Source organism: Salmo trutta, chromosome 22 (assembly GCF_901001165.1).
Source record: "Salmo trutta chromosome 22, fSalTru1.1, whole genome shotgun sequence".
NCBI lineage: Eukaryota > Metazoa > Chordata > Actinopteri > Salmoniformes > Salmonidae > Salmo > Salmo trutta.
Window position 1 is genome coordinate 18,948,537 of NC_042978.1, and position 12,216 is coordinate 18,960,752.

The window sequence follows — 12,216 nt, forward strand, 5'->3', positions numbered from 1 at the left end:
TGTCCACAAAATTGTGCACAGTAGATCTTTCTTTGCCACAGCCAACCCAATGAGAATTAATGACTGTATGAACATTTTCATGTAAAAGGATGGCAATTAATCTGCTATTTAACTTGCGTAAATGTATAATGGGTTATTTGTAAACAATTTTACACCGCTGACCACATTCACTTCAATTCCTCTTCACTAGATTGGTTACAAGGGTTGTAAATTACAATTTGTATGTATACATTAATTACACCCCAATCCAACTACACTTATGGGAATATGGGACTTCCTTGAAGCCTTCAATGACAGAAGTGTTCAGATTATGACCACAATGCTGAGATCTTGATTTAACTCAACGAAACAAAGTATTTTACATAGCACTAAAAACACTTACATAGTATGTATGACAAGCAAAAGTCAAACGTGCTCCAGCTACATGAGATCTGGACAACTTGGATCAAGATCATACTATTTAGTCTGTACACAATGTGTATTATCCCATTCATTTGGCTAATTATTGAAAGCAGATGGTATTGAGGGAAAAACCAGATGACGGTGCATAATTCCAGAGCATTCAGTAAATCAAAAGCAGATGCAACATCAGAAAACATACTTTAAAAAAAAACTACATTTTTTTTTTTTACAAGTAGGAGGAACTTAGTTGGAAAACATGTGATGGGGTTCCGTTCACTGGCTTAATATTTATAAGATGCAACTGGATTAATAAGAAATGACCAGAGAAAAAAAAAAAAAAATCATAAAAAGTACCAGACTCATACTTATCCACCACACATTAGCCTTTTCTAGGTTCTGTAGGCTCCAATATCATTCTCAAAGCAAAGCCAACAGATGCCTTGACTAACGTGACAGTACAGTTACTTCAAAGCAGAACAAGACTCCTCTGCCCCTTCAATTTCCTGTTAGAAGTGCTAAAAATTTAAACTCTCATTATAAATACAGTATGAAAGACCAAAGTTAGAGTTCATGTGGGAGGGAAAAACAGCATGGTAGCTTGAGGGGGAGGAATTGGGGACGGGCCAAGGTGTCCTAAAAATTGAAAAATACAATGGCGAACATCAAAGTGGTCTGCAGAGCGCCATGCATCTGGCACGAGACTAGTGAGCTTTCCTTTTAGCTGTGGTAAACAATTGTATTCCATTTTCTTCAGAGTTCTTCAGCTCTCCATCGCTGTCAGTTCTGTTTCTGTAGAGAGAGTGTGGTGTGTTTCATCAGTGTGCGTCTGCTGCTCAGCAGGACTATCAGGACTTTGCCTACCATGGAGAAGAGACAAGACTTTAGAACTAGAGCTACATATACCATTGTGATGGTAGCAAAGTAACAATGAGTAGAGCAATATATTACCATGGATACTTTGAACAAATATTAGCAGAAATAAAGGAAGTACACAAAGATGTGACATAGGAGGAGGCCGTTTACCTGTTGGGGCTTGAAGCCACATGCTCATCATTCGCTTCCTGGACCGGTGACTTTGGGGTATCCTCCAGCTCAGTGCGTTCCTTTTTCTGGACATCTGATTCCCCATTTACAGGTGTTACATCTGATGACAAGTTATGCAAAATCAATTGATTGGCAACAAATGAAGGACCTTTAATTTCATTGTTACACACATTGAAAAATAAAGTCTATGAATTAAAGCCATAGTGAACTTCTCCTTTAAGAGGGGTAATATCCATAGGAGGAAAAATACAGAAAATGTGAGAACAGTAAATAAGTCCATCAGCAGTGATGGTAAAAGTTTGGGCTGAGAGAATTACCTGTGTTTTGCGTCTCCTTCCCATTCTCTTCCAGCTCCTTTCCCTCAACTTTGGGTTTACTTGGCATTTCAGACTTGACCACAAACTGCCCCTTTAATTTGTTGTAGACCTGGCTGGCCTTTTCCATTACGTCACTGCTTGCTTTGTATCGACGGATCTACAGTAAGACAAACATCAATCATAACAACGTCAGCGGAGTTCAAAGGGGCCAAGAGATATACACAGCGGATCTACACAGAACAAAAATATAAACGCAACATGTAAAGTGTTGGTCCCATATTTCATGAGCTGAAATAAAAGATCCCAGAAAGATCTCAAACACATTGCACAAAAATTTGCTTACATCCCTATTAGTGAGTATTTCTTCTTTACCAAGATAATCCATCCACCTGACATGTGTGGCATATCAAGAAGCTGATTAAACAGCATTGATTATTACACAGGTGCAACTTGTGCTGGGGACAATAAAAGGCCTCTGAAATGTACAGTTGTCACAACACCACAGTCCACCAGCGCTGTTGCCAGAGAATTTAATGTTAATTTCTCTACCATAAGCCACCTTCAACATTGTTTTAGAACATTTGGGAGTACGTCCAACCGGCCTCAACCACAGACCACGTGCATGTGGTCTGTCAATGTTGTGATGTCAATATTGTGAACAGAGTGCTGCATGGCGGAAGTGGGGTGATGGTTCGGGTAGGCATAACCTACGGACAACGAACACAACTGCATTTTATCGATGGCAATTTGAATACACAGAGATACCGTGATGAGATCCTGATTGTGAGGCCCATTTCTTTTTTTAAAGAATCTCTGACCAACAGATGCATATCTGTATTCCCACTCATGTGGAAATAGATTAGGGTCAAATTAGGGCCTAAGAGATCCATAGATCTATTAAATCCATTGATTAAGAACTTTCAATTGACTGATTTCCTTATATGAACTGTAACTCAGTAAAATCTTTGAAATTGTTGCATTTATATTTTTGTTCAGTATGCAAGGTTAACTTTTATTAAGAGGTTCAGAGGGAAAGGCACCTTTTTAAGCGTGGCAATAACATCAGAGTTCTTCTGCAGGATGTGGCTGGTGACCGGCACAGCCTCTAGCTCTGCCAGGGCCTGTAGACAGCGCTCTATGTCCTGCAGAACAGACAACACCATTGCAGTATTATATGTGCAAGGAACCCTTAATTGGTCAAATAAAAAATGTGGTTCCTCATGCTGCTTGTAAAATCCCAACTATGTGACAATAACTTTTCTGTTGACAATGAAGGGAGCCCCTTATATGGTTACTCACTGGGTTGTCCACTTTCAGTGCAAACTTGATGTCAGTGTGGAGCTTCTGCAGCTTTTCGTCTGGAGTTGGCTCTGTGTACAGACACAAAAAGAAAAGGAGTGAGGACACGAAAGGTTTATATTACCTGGCACTGCATCTGACCAACCATTTGTCACAATTAGTTTTCCATGTGCAGGGTTTCCAAATGGACACAGTGGATTGGGAGTAACATTGAGCTCTGACCTTTTTTCTTCTCTGCTTTCCTCTCTGGAGGTCTCTCTGGTTTGCGTTTGGGCTTGTCAGGCTTGGACCTGAGGGAGAGAGCTCAGTGATCTGTGTGCATTTATATTTAATGAAGACAACATCTAATGAGATCTGTGCTCTGGTCTTTTGTCTTGTTCAGCCATGTGCAATTTACCTCACTCGGGGCCTCTCCTCTGACCACTGGGTTCGCTTTTCCTTCATATCTTTCTCCTTTTTTCCTTTAACATGATCTCTCTCTTTCTTTGTTCTCCCTTTCTTCTGGTTGTCTGAACGCTTTGCAGATGCTTTCACCTGAATGGAGGAAAAATACAATGTTCAACAAATCTATTCTAAAACAAGCAAATGTCCCCTCTTTACAGTCTTCCATGCTAGTTACCTCAGGTCCAGAGTCAGAGTCGGAGGGGGCGGGGATGGGGGGCGGTGGTGGTTTCTTGGACTTCTTCAGTGGGTGATCATCTACACCCTCATCTGAGCTGTTTTCACCACTGCTCTTTCCCTTCTCCTTGTCCTTCTTTCTCTGCTCATCTTCTTCCTTCTCCCTCTCCCGATACTTGAGGATCTCCTCTGCCTGCTCCTTCTTCCGCCGTTCCTCCAGCTCTTTCCGACGCTCCTCATCTCTCTTTTTCCAGTCGCTGACTCGGTCCGGCTCACTGTCGCTGTAGTACAGGAGACCATTCATAATGTACTTATTTATTGACAAAAGTCATTTATAATGTATTAACGGAGACCACAACCAATGTTGAACAGACTAGAGCCGTGCTGACCTATCACTGTCAGAGGAAGACGCTGGTGCTCTAAACGGGGCAGCTTTGGGTTTCCGTCCACCTCGGGGCTTTGGCGGAGGCTTCTCTGAGTGGGACAAATGGCGGAGAAGAGGGTTATGCAGTGACAAATACAGTTATCATTCACTGTCTGGGATACCAGACATAATGGCCCTCACCTTTCTTGCGCGCTTGAGGAGCCTTCCGTGGAGGTGGCTGTGGCTCTGAGTCAGAGTCAGATTTGGAGCCAGACTGGGATTCTGATCCAGACAGAGCAGGCCGTGGCTTCTGATCCTCTGAATCACTGCCCCCTTTCTTCTTGTCTGAATGAGACCCAGAGTCGGAGTCTGACAACACATTCTACAGCATCCCAGAAAGAGAAAAAAACATAATGAGAGAGAGAGCCAGTAATCACTGCGAAACCACAAACGGTGCTTTATCTATTCAGCTACCCAGGGCTGTTTGACACCTGAAGGGCATCCTTTCCTTTCCTCACCTTCTTCCCTTTGCCACCTCCAGCCTTCTTCCCGGCGCCGCCACGGCCTGCTGCTGCCTTCTTCTCTGGGGTGAAGTCCTACAGGGGAAAACAAACGAGACACCATCAAATTAACACCAAGTTATCATGCTAGTGTATAACATACTGTTTGTATGTGTCAACTGACCTGGTCACTGTTCTTCCCAGAGTCCGAGTCAGAAGGGGATGGGTCTGGCTCCGAGGGTGAGCCACTCTCCTCTCCATCCCGGTCACTGGACGAACCCCGGGTCTTCTTCACAGGGGGCCGCTGAATGAGAGATAGAACAGAGATGTAATATTATAACAGATGCACATCTCAGCAACAGCAGTTGTCTGGTTGGAATTAACATCCAAAAACACAGAAATTATAATATCGCAATCACCTTGGCAGCAGGGGCCTTCCTCTTCACCCCTCCTCCTCGATCCTCACTTCCTGAGTCAGAATCTACTTCACTTCCTGAATATGCTTTCCTGGGCACCACTGCATCCTCGTCATCCTCTGCCTCACTTCCTGCTGCACCGTCATTGGCTTCACTGTCAGACGAGCTGACAGGCTGGGGAGTGAATGAAGAGATAATGCCCCAACATAAGCGTTTGTTGATAAACACAGATGTGATAGAACGCTGACCAAACAGATAATACCCCCAACAGGGAGCTGTATAGTACGGTAACTTTGGCAATGAGTCTCTGACCTAAACGGATCCTAAATGTACAGAAAGAAAATAAAACAGGGATAACCGCACTCAGTTGTAGTTGGTCAGTATTTCAGAAACAGTATCAAGTGGGACTTCTGAGGATATTATGTACTTACTGCAGGAGCACTGTATGATGCGTGAGGGTTGTTCTGGATTTCACACAAGCCCTCATTGAAGCCCTTCCTTTTATTAGGTTTCCCATAGCGCTCGCTGTACTTATCATATGCAAAAAGGTCCTTTGGTGCAAGGAATGCTCTGAAGAGAGAGCATGATTTGTTAGGACAATGCTATACACGAGACTGTAATTCTAAGTCACTGAATTAAAAAGATGATACTTGACACAGCCACACTCCCTGCTTTCAGGGTAACTGACACACCGGGTTTCTGCATGATGTAAATGCCATGTACTGGTAATGAACTACAATACTGAAAGGGATCTTTTGCCACCTAGTGGTGGTTTAAAAATAGTTTACCTGCCATCTTGTAAAACAAGTGCTGTATGATCAAAATGAAAGACTGAACTTCAACACACAATTGACCTAGATCACTTCAGACATAAACCAGTAACGAAAAGCACATGAATGAGTTTCAAAAGGTTAAAAAGATACAGTGCACCAACAAACAGGAAGGATACATCTCCACAGAAATATGAGTTATGATACTTAAAGTAAAAACAACATACAACATATTAGGAAGCTGGGGAAAACAAAACTAACTGGAATAGAAATGCAAATCAACAACATTCCTGTTTGCATCACTGTCTCAATATTTTTTTTTTAACTGCTGATCCAATAAAGCAGGGGGTTCTCAAAGTGCGGCCCGCAGACCCGAGATACTGCAGGAGGACCGTGGCCAGATCTCAAAATATATATTTTTATGAATATTACTAACAGATTAAACAAATATTGGCCAAGGGATTCACAGAACAAGTGTAATACAATAAAATGTTATCAATCTACAATTGATGTTCTGAACTCTGGGCAACATGGGCCTGGGAGGCTCACAGGGATATTGGTATTCACAGTACTCCCCAAGTTAAACATTTTTCAACTCAATACTTCTTATATTCCCCCCCTAATTAATTAAAATAAATATAGATTTTTTAGATTTTTACATAGATGCACTGTAATGTAAGCTTTCAAACAGCAAAGTTCTCTCTGCCTCATGGTAAAACATGTATAAAAACACAATATTAGCTTTAAAGCTACAACAAAATCCCTGCCCCATGACAAAATGTGTAGAACTGCAGGATATTAACTTTAACTTTAAAACGGCAAAATATTCTCTCCGGTGCCAAGAGATGAGCCTTTAATATGTTCCTTCCCAGGGATCAAGACTTGGTTAGTATGGCCATGCACTGCTAGCCTGACGACTCACACTAAATTATTATGTTGCTCTGTCCTTCTTTACATACTTAATTGCGGAGAAGAAACTATAGACTGTGGGGGTGGCATAGCGTTTGGCCGGAGCAAGGGGTCTGGATAGCAGGGAAAATGCACTGCCAAAGTCTTAGTACAACTCATTGTATGCTATTTTATCTCACTCGAGCTGTGTTCTGATTATGATGAGGTCCCTAATGAATTTGCGATCACAAAAATCTTGAGAACCCCTACAATAAAAGGACCTTAATGATGATGATGATGATGATGATGTAGTATACCAAGTCCATCCAAAGAGATTCCTGCTATTCTAAATCAAAGAGACACAGCACTTACGTTTCATGGGTCCCAAAGAAGAAGATGGGAATTTTATTTGGAGGGGGTTTTACTGCTCCGTCTGCCACATCCTCAATCTAGGAGAATGAGAACCACACAACCAAAAACACATTGTGAGAGATTTCCAAATTAGGTACAGGAGAGAATATATTCACTGCTCTTTGTAGTCTGATCCTCAAGTCAGGTTGTGCAACTGAGGAAAGGAAGGCTGGAAGTAAGTAATTCATATTTTGGCTTGTCTGGACCCCTCACTCCAGACAGACACCTTGATTGGTACAATCTGTAGAATGTTCTAATCACTGCTAAAAACATCCTGGGGACAAGTGAACACGTCATATCAAAGTCATGCATTTTCAGACAAAATGTGTTTACACTGTACCAAAAACTCACCTGGTTAGATAACTATAGCTCGAATCTTATTTTATACTGCAGCAAGTCTAAAAAGTTGTAAATCAAGAAGGCTTAATCTTCAATCAATACACACCAAAAGTCAAGTACAGGTACTGTAGCTACTTAGCGATGCCTGGTTGGACAAAATACGTGCACAAAAGACAAACATGAACGCCATTCACAAAGTAGTCTGGTAATACTTTTCCATAGATGGTCCCGCAAACAGATTGCTAGGATTAAAAAAAACGTATATAGTTCCAAGTACGAGGCAAGGCTAGCTGCCTATATAATATTAGCTATGTCAGTCATTGACAAGGATGCACAGCGAAACTCTATCGTCCCCTTCGCCCACCCCCTTCACTCTGGCTGCTACTAGCTTACCCTGGCTGGCCAGTGGGGGTACCCCTTCATTTTAGCGAAGACCAGGTCTCCGGGTTGGAAATTGTGCGGCATTGTCCTGCTCTTCTGTGCAGCCTTTTCTTTCTTCTTTAGCGAACCCTGGGTGTCTTTATGTGTCGCTTCTTTACCGTTTTCAGGTCGACACGAAACCTGCAAAACGATTAAGTTTGCTAGCTAAAAAGCTATCTTCTCAATAGAGCGAGATGAGGAGGTTAGCTTCATAAGAAAAGCTTCCGCCAACATTGATTATTTGGAGCGGAAATCCCTCCTACTGGCAACTATAATTGGTTTAATTTATTTTCACTCCATTCTTCAAACCAATCATATTCTACAATGTGTACACTGTAAATTCGACATCGTTTTCCTAATTTGAATCTGACCACTAATTAGAAAATGCATTGTAACATCAAATCAAAAGCTTTGGAGCAGAAGTAAAACATTTATTTCATAAATATCTGTCTTCCACAACATATAACTTGTTGTTTGTGATTTTTAATATGAATGTTGTCTTGACAAACAGATAAAAATAACAGGTAATCGACCGCAGTCATAGAGTAAAGATACGGGGGTGAAAGTAAGAGGGTACGTTTCAGGTGTTTTGCCGAAAATCTCCCCCCTGGTAGAACCCCCCCTCGCGTGAACGACTTGATTGCTAGTTTAGATTTCTGCTCTTCACTCCGTTGTCAGTTTAGCCTACATTTCACTGATCTTAGTAGCAGAAAGCATTTTTTATTTGTGTCCTTCAAGGCAGCTGTCAATGATCACGTTAAGCTGCGTTTCATTCTTTTTTTTTTGTAGCGGTTTGATCGCGGGGGAGGCACTAGTAATGTCTGCAGTTTTCGGTTTGGCTATTTGTTTCAAGTGTATTATTGTATAAATACATCTCTTTGCCAAAATGTGTTATTTCTCCCATGTCTTATTCGACTAGTAATTGTTCTAAAATGTTTATTGCTTGCCTACATTTTACTCCCTCATGTATGTTTAATATAACACACATACATTAATTATAAACTTTTTGCAACTTTTGAAATGTGACTCAAACGCTAAAATGCACACATTTGACCTCTAAATGACACAAAAACGATTTTCTGTCACTCAGTCACAACACACGTGCCTGGCTGCAAAAGTGCTTTGTGAGTGACGTCAGCAGCAGGCGCCCAGCTGTGCACAAGCAGCAGCAATTTCTGCAAATTGCAAATCATTGTTGGCTGATTGCAGCAACAGTAGTACGGGTTCGACGAGCCAAACCCAATGAATATAGTTGGTCACGAATGTTTGATCTTGAACAGAACTTACAACATCAATCAACATGTCTCAATCAAAATTGTACAGAAAAGAGTGGGAGTCTGTACCTGAACAAACGTCAAATCAATTTGAGTAACGTTATTGTGTATTCTACGTAATGACGCAGTTTTACGTTGTCACGCAATGACGTCACAACGTAATTTAGCGTCAATTAGCAACAAATCAACCTGCCTCGAGCAACTTACCCTGAAAATTAGTTGGCAACACTGGTTGGATGACTGCGGCGTTCGACGAGATAAACCCAATGAATATAGTTGGTCACGAATGTTTGATCTTGAACAGAACTGCATTTTTTAAACGTTTTAAAAATATATATATATATTATTTCACCTTTATTTAACCAGGTAGGCCAGTTGAGAACAAGTTCTCATTTACAACTGCGACCTGGCCAAGATAAAGCAAAGCAGTGCGACACAAACAACACAGAGTTACACATGGAATAAACAAACATACTGTCAATAACACAATAAAAAAGTATTTATACAGTGTGTGCAAATGAAGTAAGATTAGGGAGGTAAGGCAATAAATAGGCCATAGTAGGTGAAATAATTACAATTTAGCATTAACACTGGAGTGATAGATGTGCAGAAGATGAATGTGCAAGTAGAAATACTGGGGTGCAAAGGAGCAGAAAAATGACAATATGGGGATGAGGTAGTTGGGTGGGCTATTTACAGATGGGCTGTGTACAGGTGCAGTGATTGGTAAGCTGCTCTGACAGCTGATGCTTAAAGTTAGTGAGGGAGATATGAGTCTCCAGCTTCAGTGATTTTTACTATTCGATCCAGTCATTGGCAGCAGAGAACTGGAAAGCCAACTCCTCCAAAGAGGAGTTGGCTTTGGGGATGACCAGTGAAATATACCTGCTGGGGTGCGTGCTACAGGTGGGTGCTGCTATGGTGACCAGTGAGCTGAGATAAGGCGGGGCTTTACCTAGCAATGACCTGGAGGCCAGCCAACCAGAGCATACAGGTCGCAGTGGTGGGTAGTATATAGGGCTTCGGTGACAAAACGGATGGCACAGTGATTGCCTACATCCAGTTTGCTGAGTAGAGTGTTGGAGGCTATTTTGTAAATGACATTGCCGAAGTCAAGGATCGGTAGGATAGTCAGTTTTACGAGGGTATGTTTGGCAGCATGAGTGAAGGGTGCTTTGTTTGCGAAATAGGAAGCCGAATCTAGATTTCATTTTAGATTGGAGATGCTTAATGTGAGTCTGGAAGGAGAGTTTACAGTCTAGCCAGACACCTAGGTATTTGTAGTTGTTCACATATTCTAAGTCGTTGCATTTAGTTTTACTTGCATTTAAGAGCAGTTGGAGGCCACGGAAGGAGTGTTGTATGGCATTGAAGCTCGTGTACAATGGTGCATTGAGTTGGTTGGAACCTCTCCAGCGCGCTGACAAATAAACAATGATTCATATTAAGATTTACTTCGAGTGTCCCTGTGTAACAATTTCCAAAATGTGATATTTCAATTATTTAAATAAAAAAATTAATTAGCAAAAATGTATAAAAACTGTTTTTGCTTTGTCATTAAACTGTTGACAGCCCCTCTGCTCACTCGAGAAGGAATAAATTAGAGAGAGGAGGAGATGGAAATGCATGGTGGTGAGATATTCTGTATAGCTGAAAGTAATGTGTCACCCAACTAATTATGAAAATATAAAAATTCCCTATTACTAGGCTATTCAAAATCAAATATAAATCCACTAATTGCAGGCAAACTGCAAGCCGCCCTGCACAATCAATGAACCGACAGCATCGCCTAGGGCTATACTTTCTTTCCAAGACTTGTGCATATACATTTTGGAGTGTAGCATAAGGTAACCAGTCCATCCAGTATGCATAATAATAAAGTCCACACTCAAAGACGATTACTCAAATTTGTTTAATTTTGGGGTATAGGCCTGACAAATTATGTCCCAAAGACATTTGAAAATCAGTTTTGTTTTATGTTTTTCTGCAATGCGTAATATATGGTAGGCTATGTATTGTATAATGGCACAATCATAATAAAAAATGTACATTTACATTTTACATTTAAGTCATTTAGCAGACGCTCTTATCCAGAGCGACTTACAAATTGGTGCATTCACCTTATGATATCCAGTGGAACAACCACTTTACAATAGTGCATCTAGATCTTTTGGGGGGGGGGGGGGGTTAGAAGGATTACTTTATCCTATCCCAGGTATTCCTTAAAGAGGTATACCTGGGATAGGATAAAGTAATCCTTCTAACCCCCCCCCCCCCCAAAAAATCAAAAATAATTTCAAAAACGGGCTTGGGCTCATAAGCACATGCGTATGCATAACCTTTAATATGCATATGGATGTTTTGAATTAATCATCACCTTAGCACTGTCTATTTTGTTGTGTTAGGCTTTCAAACAACATCCAGAACTATCATGTTTTACACTCAGTTTCAACCTGCTGTTGAACTTATTTCTTCAAATTGATAATCACAGTTATGTGAGTTTGATAGGCCTAAGTATGTAAGTATGATAGACCTACTGTTTTGATAAGTGTTTGATGTGATTTTAGATTGTATTTGCATTGATGTCAGAGTGGTTAGAGGGACAATAGAGCCCTGAGTACAAGGCAATTAGGACCTGTTGGTTGTTACTGAGTTGGGTACTACCAAAGCATGTCCAGAGTGCATAAGAGGGGATTACCGTGGTCACATGGAATTTTACTATGGTCATGACTTCTGATGACTGCCGGTGTGGCAGTAATACCGTCACTGCAACAGCCCTAACAAGACCCAGAGAAAATGAAGGAAGATGGATGTGGATTGAGCACATAGTAGGCTGGGCGGCAGGGTAGCCTAGTGGTTAGAGTGTTGGACTAGTAACTGAAAGGTTGCAAGATCAAACCCCTGAGTTGACAAGGAAAAAATCTGTCATTAACCCACTGTTCCTAGGCTGTCATTGAAAATAAGAATTTGTTCTTAACTGACTTGCCTAGTTAAATAAAGGTTAAAATCACTTCAAGCTGCTCTATAGATTCTAATTACTTGTATTTATTTGCACGTATTATAAGAAGTGAAATATAGACAGTGAAAAGTAAAACATGGTGAGGTGAAATTACTATTAAAACAATTGTTTACTTTTACACGTTTTTCAAAGAGG

General features: G+C 41.0%; 1 protein-coding gene across 1 annotated transcript; it reads right to left on the reverse strand.

Moving 5' to 3' along the window:
* Window positions 1-102: 102 nt before the first annotated feature.
* Window positions 103-8,046, reverse strand: LOC115158290 (hepatoma-derived growth factor-related protein 2-like). The gene is made up of 16 exons (XM_029707060.1): window positions 7,762-8,046; window positions 6,991-7,067; window positions 5,392-5,530; window positions 4,964-5,134; window positions 4,729-4,848; window positions 4,563-4,640; window positions 4,246-4,426; window positions 4,070-4,154; window positions 3,682-3,961; window positions 3,460-3,596; window positions 3,285-3,352; window positions 3,063-3,133; window positions 2,804-2,905; window positions 1,764-1,920; window positions 1,426-1,546; window positions 103-1,259 (listed from the first exon to the last, which is right to left on the reverse strand). The coding sequence occupies exons 1-16, from the start codon at window positions 7,831-7,833 to the stop codon at window positions 1,163-1,165; spliced, it is 1,956 nt and encodes a 651-aa protein (XP_029562920.1). The 5' UTR covers window positions 7,834-8,046; the 3' UTR covers window positions 103-1,162.
* Window positions 8,047-12,216: the final 4,170 nt, after the last annotated feature.